The sequence below is a fragment of the Caloenas nicobarica genome, chromosome 14, assembly GCF_036013445.1.
Source record: "Caloenas nicobarica isolate bCalNic1 chromosome 14, bCalNic1.hap1, whole genome shotgun sequence".
NCBI classification, from domain to species: Eukaryota; Metazoa; Chordata; class Aves; order Columbiformes; family Columbidae; genus Caloenas; species Caloenas nicobarica.
Window position 1 is genome coordinate 16,268,494 of NC_088258.1, and position 15,921 is coordinate 16,284,414.

General features: G+C 54.8%; 2 protein-coding genes across 2 annotated transcripts in view; both read right to left on the bottom strand.

Moving 5' to 3' along the window:
- Positions 1-329: 329 nt before the first annotated feature.
- CLEC19A (C-type lectin domain containing 19A) lies at positions 330-12,627 on the bottom strand. The gene is made up of 7 exons (XM_065644493.1): positions 12,398-12,627; positions 11,794-11,907; positions 8,623-8,843; positions 2,658-2,823; positions 2,071-2,164; positions 1,178-1,310; positions 330-409 (listed from the first exon to the last, which is right to left on the bottom strand). Exons 1-7 carry the CDS (start codon positions 12,625-12,627, stop codon positions 330-332), a joined length of 1,038 nt encoding a protein of 345 aa, XP_065500565.1.
- A 1,638-nt stretch (positions 12,628-14,265) lies between these two features.
- Positions 14,266-15,921, bottom strand: part of SYT17 (synaptotagmin 17) — a 45,639-nt gene continuing 43,983 nt past the window's right edge. Inside the window, exon 8 of the mRNA XM_065644874.1 lies at positions 14,266-15,333. Within this exon, the coding sequence (XP_065500946.1) occupies positions 15,137-15,333 (197 nt within the window). The 3' untranslated portion in view covers positions 14,266-15,136. The remainder of the gene's footprint in view (positions 15,334-15,921) is intronic.

Below are 15,921 nucleotides of genomic sequence, written 5' to 3' on the forward strand. Positions count from 1 at the left end.
TTCCTACACACTGTCTTTTTTTTGCGCTAACAGTTTGTTGTATTGATAAAATCATGGGTTTCCTCTAATACTCTGTGGTAACTGGTCTGAAACCCAAAGCTCAGGCTTGGGTGGCTCCTTCACTGTTGAACACAGCCCCCATCACCATTTGCCTGGGAGGGTGAGCGCTGGGATCATCCCTGAGGTGCTCCCGGAGGGACTTTCGCAGCCGGGGTCTGGCTGGGGATGCCGAGCAGCTCGGCAGCTCCTGGTGCCCGTGCCACGTCCCGGCCACTTGGCACAGCTGGAGAAGTGGCCCAAAATGAGGGGCGCAGGCAGCACCGGCAGCCTCAGTCCAGGGCCAGCGAGGGGATCTTGCAGACGAAGGGGAAGGCTCTGCCACAGGCGTTGTCGTTCCAGGAGCGCAGCGCTACCCTCCAAAAAAACAAGGCATTAGCCAAAAAAAGGTGCCAGGAGGTAACCATGCACTGGCCTCCGGACCGGGACCTCCTGCCGTTGCCAGAGGTTTTCCCTGGATGTCCTCCCGTCTGGGCTTCTCCCAGCAACCCCATCCCTCCTCCAGAGATGCTGGTGGGGACGCTTGGCCCCGGCTTCAACACTGGAGGCAGCTGCAAACCCTGCCCCGTACCCCACAGAACATCAGCAGGTTGCACATGGACGAGGAGTTCAGGTATGTCACCGGGGTCTGGATACACCTGACTGGTCTTGCTGGCAATCGGGGTGTGAGGAGGGGATTTTGCACAAGCAGGCTCATGTCCTGCTTCAGCAAGATGCCCCGACCTCAGCAAGGGAGGGAAGCGCTTGCAAACGGAGGGGTGTTTCCGCAGGCTGCATGTGGGAGGGGAAACTGGAAAAATTGACCTTTGGCTAAATTCAGTAACTCTTCAAAGTGGGCAATGCTTCCCTCCCTGCTGCTGTGGGAAAGGAAGACGAGCTGTGAGTGGAGGGAAAGTAAGTGTGTATGTGTATGTGTGTACACATCCCTTCTCCGCAAAAAAACCCCAAACAACAACAACAAAACCCAAACAAACAAAAACGAACAAACACAAAACCACCACAAAATTAAAATGCAAATCTTTAGCCTGCCAGCAAACTCCCCAGAAAAGCAGGAGCTGCAACGGATTGAATTTATTGACGTGCAAATAAGACGTAAGGTGCCCTCAGCCCCGTCACTCACCGCTGCTGTGCCTGTACCAGATCTGCACGCAGTCCTCCTCCCCGGGGATGGCGTGGATCCCGTCATCGGGCTGGCTGCCGTCCCAGTAGTGGTAGTCGAAGGAGGAGCCGTCCGTCCACTCGAAGTGACCCTCCTGGTGCGGGGAGAGGCCGCGGTCGCAGGGCAGCGTTGGCAGAGGAGGGTCCCGCTCCCGTCCAGCCCCCGTCCCCATCCCCATCCCACAGCCCAGGGACATGGGGAGGGGGTGTTACCGCCCAGCAAAGGCCAAACAGCACATTTGGGTTTTACAGCTGAAAACTTGCCCTAGAAAGCCCCAGCATTCGCAGCATTCGCACCAAGTGAAGCTCAGAAGTTAAACCAATGTACTTTTTAACACACCCACCCAATTCTGTGTTCATTTTCCTTTTTCTTTTCTATTCCTTTCCCAATATCTACAAAAACACTTGCTGACACGGGATTGTTCTCCTGATGGTCTCAACTTTTCTTTGTTACATATTAGACTATATATTTCCAACATGTCAGCTTTGGAAAGTTGCAGAGTATCACAAGAAAGCAATAAAACTTGGTGATATATGACGTTGGAGATGTTTTCAGTTAATTTGCTGTTCTTGGACCAGCAGTACAGCACTTGCTATTAATCTATGAATAAAATATGATGTGAAAAATTAGTAATTAGTAATCTATTAATTCTAGTAACACTTTTCTTTTGAAAGCAGACTGGAGGTGATGAAATGAGAACTTTCTCTCATGCGCTGCACAACAGGCCCTACACCGCCACCCGATTAATGGGACTATAAGGAGCGAAGAAGGAAACCAAGTGGCTTTCCAGGAGGAAAACACAGGGAAGCGAATTTTTCAAAGCCATTTCCCACACGATTACAGGGATCTCTCACCTGCCGCAGGTCGTTGAGCCCCGTCCAGATGTCGGTGGGGATGCCCGGCACGCGGCTGTTCACCAGGTCATACACAAAGACGTTTTCTTCCCAGCTGGCAAAACAGAGCAACACGGAGCCACTGAGGAGTATGTCGGGCAAATGGTCAGGCATGGCCCTGAGCATCGCCCCACGGCATGGCCACATGGGTCCCCAGCGTCTAATTGCTCTGATTACTGTCCTGGCTCTGTGCAAGAGGTGTGTAGTGTGGCTGAGAGCTGGGGGAGAAGCCCATGTAATCATGTTGCATTTCCACGCCTTTTTCAAGAGCAAAAAAAGCGGTTTTGGGGAATTTAGGGAATACTACATCAGTTTTCCTGCCAGCCCAGTAAAGGCATTGTTTTTCATGGCCTTTGTAAGCCCAACACATCAGAGTTGACCCAGTTGCTGCTGCAGAGGATGCTCAGGCGGGTGCAGAGGGATGCTGAGGCTGAGACGTGAGCCTGCAGCTGGCACAGAGGTTGTGCTGTGGGAATGGGGCTGTGTCTCCATTCCCCTTCTTCCCCGGGCTGTGCGAGGGTGGGATGACAAGTCTCTGTGCCCCTCACCTGTGGATGGAGGCCAGCTTGGCTGATCTGATGCCAATGGAGAACTCGGCGCAATAGAGGTCAGCTTCAGCCCACGTTTTGTTGATGGGGAAGTACCGGTAGCAATGGCCTTCATACTCAGTCCAGAAGAGCGGGCAGGAGTAGGCGTGGACGGGCTCCGGCATGGCTGGGGCAGAGCAGAGGACACCAGCAGCTGGGGGTGCAGCAGCCCGGCCCTGCTCCCCACCTCACCGGGCAGATAACCACCAGACACACATGGAAGAAAACAACGGCTGCGGAAGCCATGCAAAAGTTTCCGAAAGCCAAAACACATTTTGCAAAAGCCACGAGTTTCTCATTTTAAGCATCTGCCTAAATGAGGAGGGACATTTCACAGAATCATAGAATCATTTTGGCTGGAAGAGACCCTTAAAATCAAGTCCAACCATAACCTAACTCCAGCGCTGCCCCATGTCCCTGAGAACCTCATCTCCACATCTTTTAAACCCCTCCAGGGATGGCGACTCCAGCACTGCCCTGGGCAGCCTGTTCCAATGCCCCACAGCCCTTTGGGGAAGAAATTGTTCCCCAGATCCAACCTCAACCTCCCCTGGCACAATCCAAGGCCGTTTCCTCTGGTCCTGGCGCTTGTTCCTGGGGAGAAGACGCCAACATTCTCCATGTTACAACCTCCTTTTGACATCATTTTAGGCAGAGGGTGCTTAAGATAAAGGCACTGACATTTGCTACCGGGGAAACTGAGATAAGGGCTCCTCTCGCCTGTGCCGGGCGCTGCCGGAGCTGTGTGCTGGGGGGGAGCTGGCAGCAGGGCCGCACTCTGCCCTCCTGCTCTCACATCCTGCAAGGCCATGCTCCAACTCCTCTCTCTGACCAAACCCCCCCACCCTCCCCTGTGTCCCGGGTCTGGACGCAGCCGTGCACGTCAGCACGTGTTGGATTCTGGCCCCATAAATAGCCAGGCGAGGCGCGCGTGCTGCCGGGAGCGGTGCCGGCCTATCTGCCTCCCGCCGCCAGATAAGAGCCGGGCTCCACGGGGCTGCTCCTCCTCCCTCACCACTTTTCGGCACAGCGGGGAGCTCACCCCCAAAGAGGCCATTCTAGGGGCAGGACACATTTCTGGAGCCTTTGTGGTTGAGGCTGTGAACCCCTCCAGGCCGCCACGCTTCCCCGGTGTGTGCCGGGAGGGTGCAGCCCACACAACACAGCACCCAACACCAACGCACACGTAACCCCCAGATCTTGTGGCGCACAGGCTCAACTCTCTTAGCTGCTGGGTTTTGAGCCTTGGGGAATTGCCAGCTCCCCCACAGCCAGTTCCCGCATCCCCACGGGGCTGAGCGCTGCTGTACAGCGAGCAGGGAGGCAGGCCGGGCCGGGGGGCAGGGGGATGACAGACATCAGATGCCATGAAACTATCCAAGCAGGGAACAGGTTCCAGCTCAGGGGGCTCAGGGTGCTGTCCCGGGGCCTCCGGTACCGAGGGACTGTGGGGAGAGCAAAATCCTGCAAGCGGCAGTGTGGGCTGCAGGAGCAGCAAGCAGCATCAGCGTGGGGAAAAGGAGCGGCGAGGGGAATTCAAAGCAGGAGCACTCGTGGAGCTTCCCTGCCCCAGTGCTGGCAGCTCCAGGTGATAATTTCATATCACAGGACCCCAGGCTGGTTGGGCTGCAGGACCTCTGTAGATCCCCCAGCCCAGCGCTGCTCACGCAGGGTCACCAGAGCAGGTCACACAGGATCCCAGGCGGGTTTGAATGTCTCAGAGAAGGAGACTCCACACCCACTCTGGGCAGCCTGGTCCAGGCTCTGGCACCTCCCAGCAAAGAAGTTTCTCCTCATGTTCACATGGACCCTCCTGTGTTTCGGTCTGTGCCCTTTGCCCCTCACCCTGGCGTTGGGCACCACTGAACAGAGTCTGGTCCATCCTCTGACACCCACCCTGAGATATTGATCCCATTGATCAGATCCCTCTCAGCTTCTCTTCTCCAGCTGAACAGCCCCAGCTCTCTCAGCCTTTCCTCATGCGAATGCACGGGAAGCTCATTTTATCATTTTATCCCCACGTGGGGATCTCTGAGCATTTTACAAACAGCTGCCAGCCAGCCCCTGGGTCCCTCCTGTCACACCTCCCCAGGTCCCTCCTGTCACACCCCCTACCAGGTGACAAACCACAAACACAAAGAGCCTTTTTTTCACCTCGCAGCCTCGGCACCCCCAACCGCTCCCTCCAGAGGAGCCGTGGCTGGGAGCAGCTCTGCACACATAGCAACAACCCTGCGAGAGCAGCGAGGGGCTATCCTGTCCTCATCGGCGCTAGTTATGGGCTGCAGGGGAAAAAGAGAAGGCACGCTGGGCTGGAAACGGGCAGAACAGCTCTAGGGGAGGGTGGCCAAGCTGCGGCCAGCTCACTGGCAATGCAGGGTTCAGCTCTCTGGTTCACACCCAGACATCCTCGTGTTGGGAAAAGCCTTAGGACAGCTCTAGGAAATGCAAATTGTTCTGCTGCAGCCATAGAGCAGAAATACCAGGAACGCTGAGAGCTGATGTGATTTCCTGGGAGCCCCGTGATGCCGGCCAGGGGTCCCCACCAAAACCGAAGCAGAGCAAGAGCAGAGGGTCAAATCCACGGGATGAGGCTTCAGCTTCACCTCCAGGTCACGGATGAGGCATGTCCCCCCATTCAGGACAGGGCTGGGATCTGGTCCCAGCTCGCGGTGACTCCAGGTTGCTGCATCCCGGGGGTCTGCAGCAGACGGGCACCGCCAGCTCCCCCAGCAACTGGGATTTTATTATAGGGGCTGTGAAGCACCTCAGCGAACTCTTCACCTCTAGCAGAACGGTGACAAAATTCACAGGGCTCAACCCAGCAGAATCCCCGGCAAACAGGGCCCTTCGCTCCCGAGTGCTAATTGCAGCGGGTATCTTGGGGCCCTGGCTCCGAGCTGTGTCCATTGGCACCCGGACTGCCCAGGAAAATCACCCTTGTTTTGTTCAGGGTAGCCAAAACCGAGCCAGAGACAGAGACAGTCCGTCTTTGTTATTCCATACTGCTTCCCATTAGGTAGCATTAATTTGACAAGCTCCAGTGAGCCAGAGGTGCCTGAAGGAATTTAAGGTTAAACATACCGAAAGGAAAATATGGGAGGTCAGCATTTAATTAGCATCTCTTCTGTTAGGTCAGGATCAGAGGCTTCGGCTGTCCCTTTGGAGGGGAACTATTGCTCCCACTTTTACAGGCAGGAACAACTGGGGTGCTGCTTTAAGTGGGGTCTTCAGGGGCCATTTTTAGCAGAAAGGCCATAAGAAATCAGATGTATGGTTGTGAGTGTAGGAGCCCACTCATGGCTCCGTAAGAAAACCTCACAACCCAAGCCAGCAGCTGCTGGCAGTATTTCGATCTAAAAGGGGACAGGGGAAGCAGTTTGGGGCTATTTAGACCAGATCCTCACTTTTAAGCACTCCAGCGAACAACTCCCCAGCAGCACAGCCTCCGCCTGCGGGACGGGTGCTCCTGCAGACCCCAAATCAGTTCATCCATTTGTCCCCAAACTCCTGATGACAAACGATGGCAAGAATCCTTCCTCCCTTTGCTTATTTGCAGTGCAACAGTTCTAAGGTCATGGCTATGTTTTAACGCGGCACCAGCAAAATAGCTGTCCAGATGACGTTGAGGACAAGATTCACATCAGGCAGCTGTTACTAACTCAGAAAAGCTGGAAAACAATAATTTTAGGTCAGAAAAAGAGATTTGCGCGCTCTGGATTTGTGTCAGTGCCAACAAAACTAGAGTGTTTCTATTGATTTACTAGCAGGGACCCCCTGCAGGACCTACCAGGAAAAATCACTTGTCAAAATCTTGAAGAAGATGGAACTGCTCTGCCAGAAAGCTTCATTTCTCCAAGTGACCACTTTCCAATTAGAAACAATTAACTGAGAAAATCCCAGCCAGCTTTTCAAGTTTTTTTTAATTCCAGGATGCTACTGAAAAAGATAAAATACCAACTGCGTGACTCCCGCTGACTCAGCTGGTGCAGAGCAGGTATTTTCCTGACCAGCTTCATCCTGAGGTGCAATGCTGCCTCATCTCCAGCGATCTGCAGATTTGAGAGATGAAGTTTGGGGCTGGGACAAGGTTGGCGAGAGATGCCCATGCAAGGAAGATTCCCGGGGGGCTGTGGCTCCAGCGAAGGGTTTTGGCCAGCAGATCAGATCAGGTCAGTGCCGGCAGCAGCCGTTCTTCTGACTGCAGAGCACCAAAGAGCTCCATTTCACCAACAGCTGATAACTTATCGAAAAGCTCAGCGATGTTAGGAGACACCTCGCTGAAATGCATGGCTGTTGTGTGATGCCTCCGGTAGCTTTAAGAGCACATCCTTAAGCCCTGACGCTATAGTCATTACAAATAATCCCACCTTCATATTGTTTGCAATATTTGTCTTTCATTAACAGATGAAAAAGACTCCTGCTTAGCATCCGCCTCAAAACGAGCGGATCAGGGGAGAGTTTTCAGTCTCCGTGTGTCTGGGGGATGTATGGGGCTGCAGGGGATGATATCCACTGATGGACATGAAGCCCATTTAATAACGGAGCAATATTTTACACACTCTAAAGTGTTTTTTAAGGGGCATGTTATAAATTTCCAAGTAAAATACTAAACACCACTTGAAGCACATTGGAAGTGACATCCTTTCCCATAGAGGGCTTTGCTTTTTAAGATCCTGTAATGAAGACAAGCTGGTTTTACAGCTTCAAATCTTCTGCCGGGTATGTTTGGAGTCGTGAGGCTACAGCAGCCGCAGCAGCCGCCCTCCTGCAGCCAGCACTAACAGACAGGAGTTATCTTGCAGAGTTTTCTTCCTCCTTAATTAGTTTTGGTGAAGCTCCCACGGATTAGGTGTCTGGCAGGAAAGCCGGGCTCATATCAATCCTTTTTCTCACGAACTCACTGAACAGCACTCAAGGAGTCACATTCTGCTCGCATTCCCATATAGATCTAACAGGGTGCAAACAAACTCGGAGCAGCGACTCTCGCATTAGCCCCATGAAAAAGTTTGCAAGAAACTTAAGTGACATAAAGCAGCAACCATCACTACCAGCTCAGGAAAAAAACACCGGGGGGGAAGCAAGGGGGAATCACATTTTTGTGGTCACTTTTCACATGCAGTCGGTGTTAATAAATAGACGGGGAGCTGCGGTGGCCCCCCCGCAGGCTGTGGCTGCCATCCTGCCCCACTCATGCGTGTGCCCCTGCGGCTCCTCCTGCTCTCTGCCAGCCCCACGGCTGCGACGGCTGACAAGTCCATCCCACGGCCCCATCCCATGGACTCATCCCCGTCCCACAGCCCCATCCCATGGACTCATCCTTGTCCCATGGCCCCATCCCATGGCTCCGTCCCACGGCCCCATCCCATGGACTCATCCTTGTCCCACAGCCCCATCCCATGGCTCCGTCCCATGGCGCCATCCCATGGACTCATCCTTGTCCCACGGCCCCATCCCATGGCCCCGTCCCATGGCCCCATCCCACGGACAAATCCCCGTCCCACGGCCCCATCCCACAGCCCTGTCCCATGGCCCCAGTCCTGTCCCACGGCCCTGTCCCACAGCCCCACCGCACGGAGCCATCCCCTGGGCTCATCCCCGTCCCACGGCTCCATCCCACGGCCCCATCCCACCATCTGTCCCATGGACCCATCCCAAGCCAGCACATGTTGCTCAAGGCGAACACGCTGCCTCTCACAGACAGAAACAAAACCAGCCCAGAGACATCTGCCACGTCCCGGCAGAGAGCCCGGGGCTGCTCCGGGCACGTCCCCCCAGCGAAGAGGAAAGTTGATTTCGAGGAAGGGCGGATATTTCTGGAGCAACGGGAGGGAGGGGAACGGCAGCCGCCGGCCCTGCGGCAGGTACGCGCTGCTGTCCCGCGGTGCGGGGGTCACATCCCCGGCACCCCAAGCTCTGCACTCACCCTGGCTGATCTTGATGTTGGTCTGGGGGAAGGCCTGGGCGGCCAGCAGGGCTGCGGAGAGCAGGGCTGCGGAGAGCAGGGCTGCGGAGAGCAGCGCGGAGAGCAGCGCGCACAGCGCCCGCCCGCCGCCCATCGCAGCGGCCGCCGATCGCTGCGGGCCCTCCCGGCTGTGCCCGGCCGGCTCGGGGCGGGGGTGGATATAGGCGCTGCTGCTCCCTCCCCTAAAACCAGCGGCACACGCCTCCCCCCGCCAACGGCTGAGCCCGGACGCGCCCGCCGCATCCCACCCGTCCCACCCCGAGGGACCTTTGCCACGGCCTGGCTGGGGGGTGCACGTCTCCTCCAGAGACCCTTTGTTCTTATCTCCTCCCCCCCCACCCCAGTTGTGTCCTGAAACGTTATTTTGTGCCCCCAGGTTAGCGCCGCCGGGCCCCGCGGGGACGCTGCGGGGGGAGCTCGGGGCGGACCCACCCCCGGGGGTGCCTGAGGCCGTGTCCCCCCCCGGGCAGGGCTGTGACCGCGGGGACAGCTCGGTGAGCAGGCTGGGGACAAAGATGCTGAAGGGAGTGGAGCATCTCCCGTGTGAGGAAAGGCTGAGGAGCTGGGGCTCTGGAGCTGGAGAAGAGGAGACTGAGGGGTGACCTCATTCATGGGGATCAGTATGGAAAGGGGGAGTGTCAGGAGGATGGAGCCAGGCTCTTCTGGGTGACAACCATGACAGGACAAGGGGCAATGGGTGCAAACTGGAACACAGGAGGTTCCACTTAAAGATGAGAAGAAACTTCTTCATGGTGAGGGTGCCAGAGCCTGGCCCAGGCTGCCCAGGGAGGTTGTGGAGTCTCCTTCTCTGCAGACATTCCAACCCGCCTGGACACCTTCCTGTGTAACCTCATCTGGGTGTTCCTGCTCCGGCGGGGGGATTGCACTGGATGAGCTTTCGAGGTCCCTTCCGATCCCTGACATTCTGGGATTCTGTGGTCCCCAGGGCTGGCGGGGCGCTGCCATGTGCCAGGCTTTGTGCAGCCAGGAACCGTGGGGTTTAACCCACCGCTGCCCCGTTGTGTGCTTGCCTTTGTGTGTGCCTGTGTGTTTCGTTTTTAACTAGGGAAAGGCAGTGCTTGCACACACTAAAACAGCTGGAAGGACAAACCAGCAGCTGCACCGGAGGCCATGCAGAAAACCCTCAACACCAGGCAGCAGCCAATACTAAAACAGTCAGCATTACCTAGCATGTCTCCTTTATGTGGTTTTTTTTTAAAATAAACTTCAGATTTTAAAAAATGTTGTATAAAGTCCTTTTCCAGCTGCTGCACTGGTAAGGAAAACAGTACAGGCACAAATGCTATGAAATGTTGTGGTCCTACTCCATTTCCAATTTATGCCTTAAATCAGCATTGAATTAACTGGTTAGGAACACAGTGCTGTTCTCTTTTTATTCTTAGCTACAGATGAAAATTTTCAGCATTTTCTGGGACTTCAGCTAAGGTGACCCACTTTTACATGCAAGATTCAAGTAGAAACAATTTGGGGTGACACAAAACTTTCAGTATAGTAAAGCATTCAGACTCACCCTAGAGACAGTAACTCGTTCAATCAACTTGCATGTATTAAATTTTCTCTGCATTAAATAAAGCCTTTTAAGACAGCTCACACACACACACATTTGCGGTTCCATACATCGGTCTCCAACTATACGGCTCAAGGAAAAGCCTATTGATACATCAGACCACTAAAGAAATTAAGGAATTCAGAGGATGAGAAGCCATGGCATGACTTCTCCCTTTGTAACTGTGTGCCAGCCCGAGATAAAGCCACTGTTAAAAGCAATTGTCAGCAAACTATGGAACAAAACTCTTTGAGCATATTAATCTACTCCTAAAGCACAAATGTTTGTGCTTAAAGAGGGAGCAGAGATGCAGAATAACTTGGATCCTGTGGCTCCGTGCCCGGCGCAGCAGCTGCCACCAGCTGGTCCCAGCACTGGGAAGGTGCCCGCACGTCGTGCACGCAGAGCCGGCTGGAGCTGCAGCTGCACTTCTGATTTCACAACACACGCGATGCGTTTTACCTGCGGAAGGCAGCCCCAGGAGCACAGCCACGTCTCCTTTACCCAGCCCTTCTGCTCCTCTCCATCTCCATGCTGTTTTCTGATTGTCCTCCAGGTCAGCAGCTCCTCAGTGTGCTTCCATCCTGCTTTTACTGACCTTTCCTCAGGGTTCCCTGGGCAATTTTTGGCATCATATGTACACGACACCCCCCTGCCTGTGAAACAGCTACCTCCTGGCTCCAAGGACAGACTCATAGGAAGAGCGCAGCTGCTAACATCTCACGCTCAGCGCTGTAGCAAGCACACGGCAGGTCTCAGGTCATGCACAGAGCTCACGTTGCTGCCCAGAGACAGACGAATAATATTACTGTCAACAGCAGTGACCGCTGAAACCACAGCCCCTTCTGGGAGTTACAGAAAGACATCAGCCTCTCACAGTGCATGTTTGCCCAGGACACCCCGTGGGCTTCCCCTCTCTACCGTGATTTGAATCTACCTGGAATCCTGGGGTCAGTTTTGGGCCCCTCACACCGAGAAAGCCCTTGAGGTGCTGGAGCGAGTTGAGAGAAGGGAACGGAGCTGGGGAAGGGGCTGGAGCACAAGTGTGATGGGAGCGGCTGAGGGAGCTGGGGGTTCAGCTGGAGAACAGGAGCTGAGGGGAGACCTTCTGATCTCTGACCTGCCTGAAAGGAGCTTGGAGCCAGGGGGGGTCGGGCTCTGCTCCCCAGGAACAAGCGCCAGGACCAGAGGAAACGGCCTCCAGTTGCGCCAGGGGAGGTTGAGGTTGGATCTGGGGAACAATTTCTTCCCCAAAGGGCTGTGGGGCATTGGAACAGGCTGCTCAGGGCAGTGCTGGAGTCACCATCCCTGGAGGGGTTGGACAGACGGAGATGAGGTTCTCAGGGACATGGGGCAGTGCCAGGGGTGGTGTCCTGGTTTTGTTAAAAACGAGTTTCTCTTTTAGTGAATTTCCCTGTCGGCTAAAGCCTTCTAAATAACTGCGGTTTTCCTGAAAGCTAGATACATGTTTTGGTAGACATAGCAAGGGAATGCGAGGTCATTGATAAGGATGGATGCACATCTCGCGAGAGCAGTGAACTGAAACAGGTGACCAAAAAGCTGACCAACTAAAGTGTCCCATCCCATTCACGTCACACTTCATATAGAAGTGGGGGATCATGAGGATCTCGTCCCTTTTCCTTATGGCCAACATCAGAAGAAGACCTTGCGAGTCGTCCCTGCGAACAGAGGCCCAGTGACACACTGAATCCAGCTCCGGTTGGCTGAAGAGTCCAGACCAGGACTTCAGGTGCGAGCCCCACATCTGCCGGAGCAGCTGCCGGGACTTCGAAGATTGTTTTTGTATATTTTGTATTATTTTCTCTATTTTTATTGGTAGCATTAGTAAAACATTTTTCATTTTTCCAACTCTCTTCTCTCTGTCCACCTTTCCCTCCCAATTGCCTGTCCTTAGTGGGAAGGGGGGAGAGGGAGAGAGGGTTAACATCTGCCACGGTTTTATTGCCGCCCCGCAATCAAACCTCGACAGATGGGTTGTGGTTGGACTCCATGATCTTAAGGGTCTCTTCCAACCAAAATGATTCGATTCTATTTATCAAGGAGACGAAGCAGGAGGAAGCTAGAGAACAGATTTTCCATCAACCTCACTGCAGGACTTCACCTTGCGGAGGGGCAGGTTAGAACTGAAACCCGCCATCCACAACCCACTCGGAAAGAGGGTCCCCAGGGACAGCCCTGCGGCGGCCACTGTCCCCTGGCAGGAGCAGGGAGCCAGAGCCAGCGGGCAGGAAGATGTGAAGGCGTTCACCAGAGAGCAGCGTGCACCGCCACACCAAGGGCGGCTCCTGCCTGTGTTCACCCCCAGCCACAGCGACTGGGTGGTGGTTCAGCAATGGGGTCACCACGGTCTGGTTTTGCCACCCTCTACCTAAGGCCATGCCCGGGAGTGGGGCGTCCTCACTGCCCCCCGCCGCTTAGATGGCTGCTGGATGCAGAGACCACATCTCCTGCGGCCTCCTTGTATCCGCTGCATGCCCTCCTCCCCAAGAGCAGAGTCACACCGTCAGACTTGGCTCCTGCCACGCACAGTGACGCTCTGCGCACAGAACGGAACGGAACACCCGGGGCCCAACGTGAACCGGAGCATGTCCCAGACGGAAGGCGTGCTGCAGGGACGCGCTCTCAGGGTTACAGCTCAGACCTTCACGCTGGAGCACAAACAGCCTGCACAGCAGCAAGGACTACTGCCCAACACACCAACACCTGCCCAAACAAGCACTGAGCTTTTCGCGGTGGGCTTTTTTTGGTTTTTTCAAGACTCACTTGTCCCTACCTACAGCAGCCAAACAACTAAACAGAGGACAAACAGGCATATGTATGTATTGCTCTCTTTTGAAAACAAAAAACTATGAAAAGCACATGAGGTAGAGGGATTTCTTTCTGGGCTGCACTTGATGAGCAGAGGGGAGGGAGACGACTGCTGCCTGCCCCAGCGCAGGACTGCCATCGCTCCCACCTCTCGTTTCAAAGGTGGAAGGGCTGCAAGCCAAGGCAAAGCTTCTCCAGCACCCAGCCCCACGTCCCTGCCCACAAACACCACCTTTGTTTTGCTCAAGGCAGCTCTCCTGCTTCTAGCAAAGAGCCTGAGCCCGGGCAGATGGAGAGCTTGTGGGTTTGCGCCTCTCCCGGCACTCAACGAGGACCCTGGGGACCAGCGTGGCCGGGCACGGCTCTGCCCTGCGGGGCGTGGGGGACACAGGACACAGGCCACTGCCGGGACCATGGGTACAGCCCAGCGATTCCCCGAGGGAGCGAGGGAGCAGGATTCAGCACAGCCGGGGCCCTTCTCGGCCTCCCGCTCCACCACAGCAGCGCTGACGCGCTGGCAGAGCCGACCTACCCGTAACAGGAGTTGGACTCAGTCATCCTTATGGGTCCCTTCCAACTCAGGACATTCTGTAACACCCCGAGGATTTCCAACCCAACGCGGAGAAACGCTGCTGGGGATACAGATCCTTCCTCCTCCAAAATGAAGACATGGAAGGACAATAACATCACAACCCAGCTCTCTTCAGGATTATGTCCTTTTTGTTGATTTCTTGAACAGGCTGTAAGCAAGAAAGAGATTTTTATGCAGTCTCAATGTCAATAAATAGAGCAATAAAAAATAATAACACTTTGGGGCCCACTCCTGCAAAGAACCAAGACCCAGAGCCCGGTGCAGAGACTTGTACGTGTGGGACCGGCAGCACGCGGGGTGTGCTCGGGCTGAACCACGCACGGCCAGAGCGACACGCTCGGCTCGCTCAACTCCCCCAGCTCCAACAGCCGGTCCCCAGCTTCCCTCTAATTGCTCCTGCTTTGTCTGCAGTGAGTAAGAAGCGGGTAATCACCAACATTTTGGCTCTTCTTGTGCCATAAATGTAACTGATGGAGCTCAACACACAGATGAATTCTGCTAACAAGTATCACCCCAGTCTATACGGCACAATTAAATAGAATTTTATTTTCAATAAATATACAATCTGCATCATACCAGACAATATGCTGTGAAAAAATAAAATGTACAGAAGCAACCAACAGGACAGCTTGACCGTAGCTAAGTTCACTTGGTGACCTGAAGAACTACCTGGGTTAACACACATAACACAGAAAGAGCCACTGCAGTCTGTGAGAGAATTAAAATTGTGTATTTTGGGTCGTCTTAACCGCAAAAGCCCCCACGGCAGGTTTCTTTTGCACAACACGGGTTTGAAAAGACATGAGCTGGCTTTTCCAGTAGGAACGCTATTGGAAATGTTTACTTTGCTAGATCATCACTGTATCTACTGGATGCACACAGACTGCTATCGAGAGTGGCAGGTCTCACCACTGACGTGACACCGGATCCGTTTGACACGAGGCCGCAGAGCCACACGCGCATGCGTGCCGCGGCACACAAATGCACGCGTATGTACTAACAGGAGCTTAATTCTGTTAAAGCTAGTACAAGGACAAAACTGGAGTCAGAATCGATTTCACCACAGGTTCTACCGTTTAAAAAAACATGATAGCCTAATTACCACGTTCACCAATGAGAGCACACGGGTACTTATATCTCCAAGAGGATGAGCCATGGGTTTGGACTGGAAGGACAGCGGAGGCAACTCCCAACTCTCGCACCCCCCGGCGCTTCCCGCAGCCCCTCCTGCGGGTGCAAACAGCCGAGTGGTGCCGCTGCGGCAGCGAGGGCTCCGGCAGAGCCGCTGGTGGCCCCGGGGGGACGGCCGGGACCCGCTGGGACACAGTTCACAGAGGCCAGCGCGGGCGACCGGGTGCCGGCAGCTGCTTCAATCCAACGGAGCTGCTGTGGGGTGCGTGTAGGGTGTGAGGTGGGGTGTTTCAGTCGGTGGTTTATTTTTTTTCCTCGTCCGCCTGCTTGGTCTGGCTGCTGTTAGCCCCCCCACCTCATGTCACCTCCAGGGACGCCGGGGAGACGCGGTCACACTCCTCCCGGGACCGCAGGCTGTGCCACTGCTCCACGGCCGTCCGGTGCGCGTTGAGCATCCGGCGCCAGTGGTTGGACTCGGGGGCGCCCGTCGAGTACTGCCCGATCACGATCCTCCCAATGAAGTCGTTGCTGCTCTTCACGTTGTGCCCGTACACTGGGGAGAGCAGAAACAGAGAGGGGTCACGGCAAAAGCATCGCTTGTCGACTCGGAGCCAAACGTCCTGCCAGGGCCCCTGGCGCAGCACACCGGACACCAGCGCTTCTGGCGTCAAACTCGGCCCCTCAGAAACGTTAGAGACAAAATCAGGAGTTTGGAAGGAATAAGATACACTGTACTACAGACTGAAATACGATTCAAATAAGCAAGATACGAATCCACAGTTATCGTGGCATTTAGCAACAATAGGTGAAATATAATCATCAAATGGTTTGGGTTGGAAGGGACCTTAAAGCTCATGCAGTTCCACGGCCCTGCCATGGGCAGGGACACCTTCCACCAGAGCCCCGTCCAGCCCGACCTGGGAGTAGAATCACATTGTGTAAAGAAATGAGGGAAGCTCTGCCTGGGCATCGTGAAATGAGGAGAGCAGCCCCGCAGCCCGCACCTGGAGAAACGGACAAGCAGCGTCTCACACTGTGCTCCTCCAAATCAAACGTCCGCTCACGTTCCAGTGCTGATCGACAGCCCTCCCAGCTGGAGACAGGAACCGCACACGCACCGGCTGCCAGCGGGATGTTCACA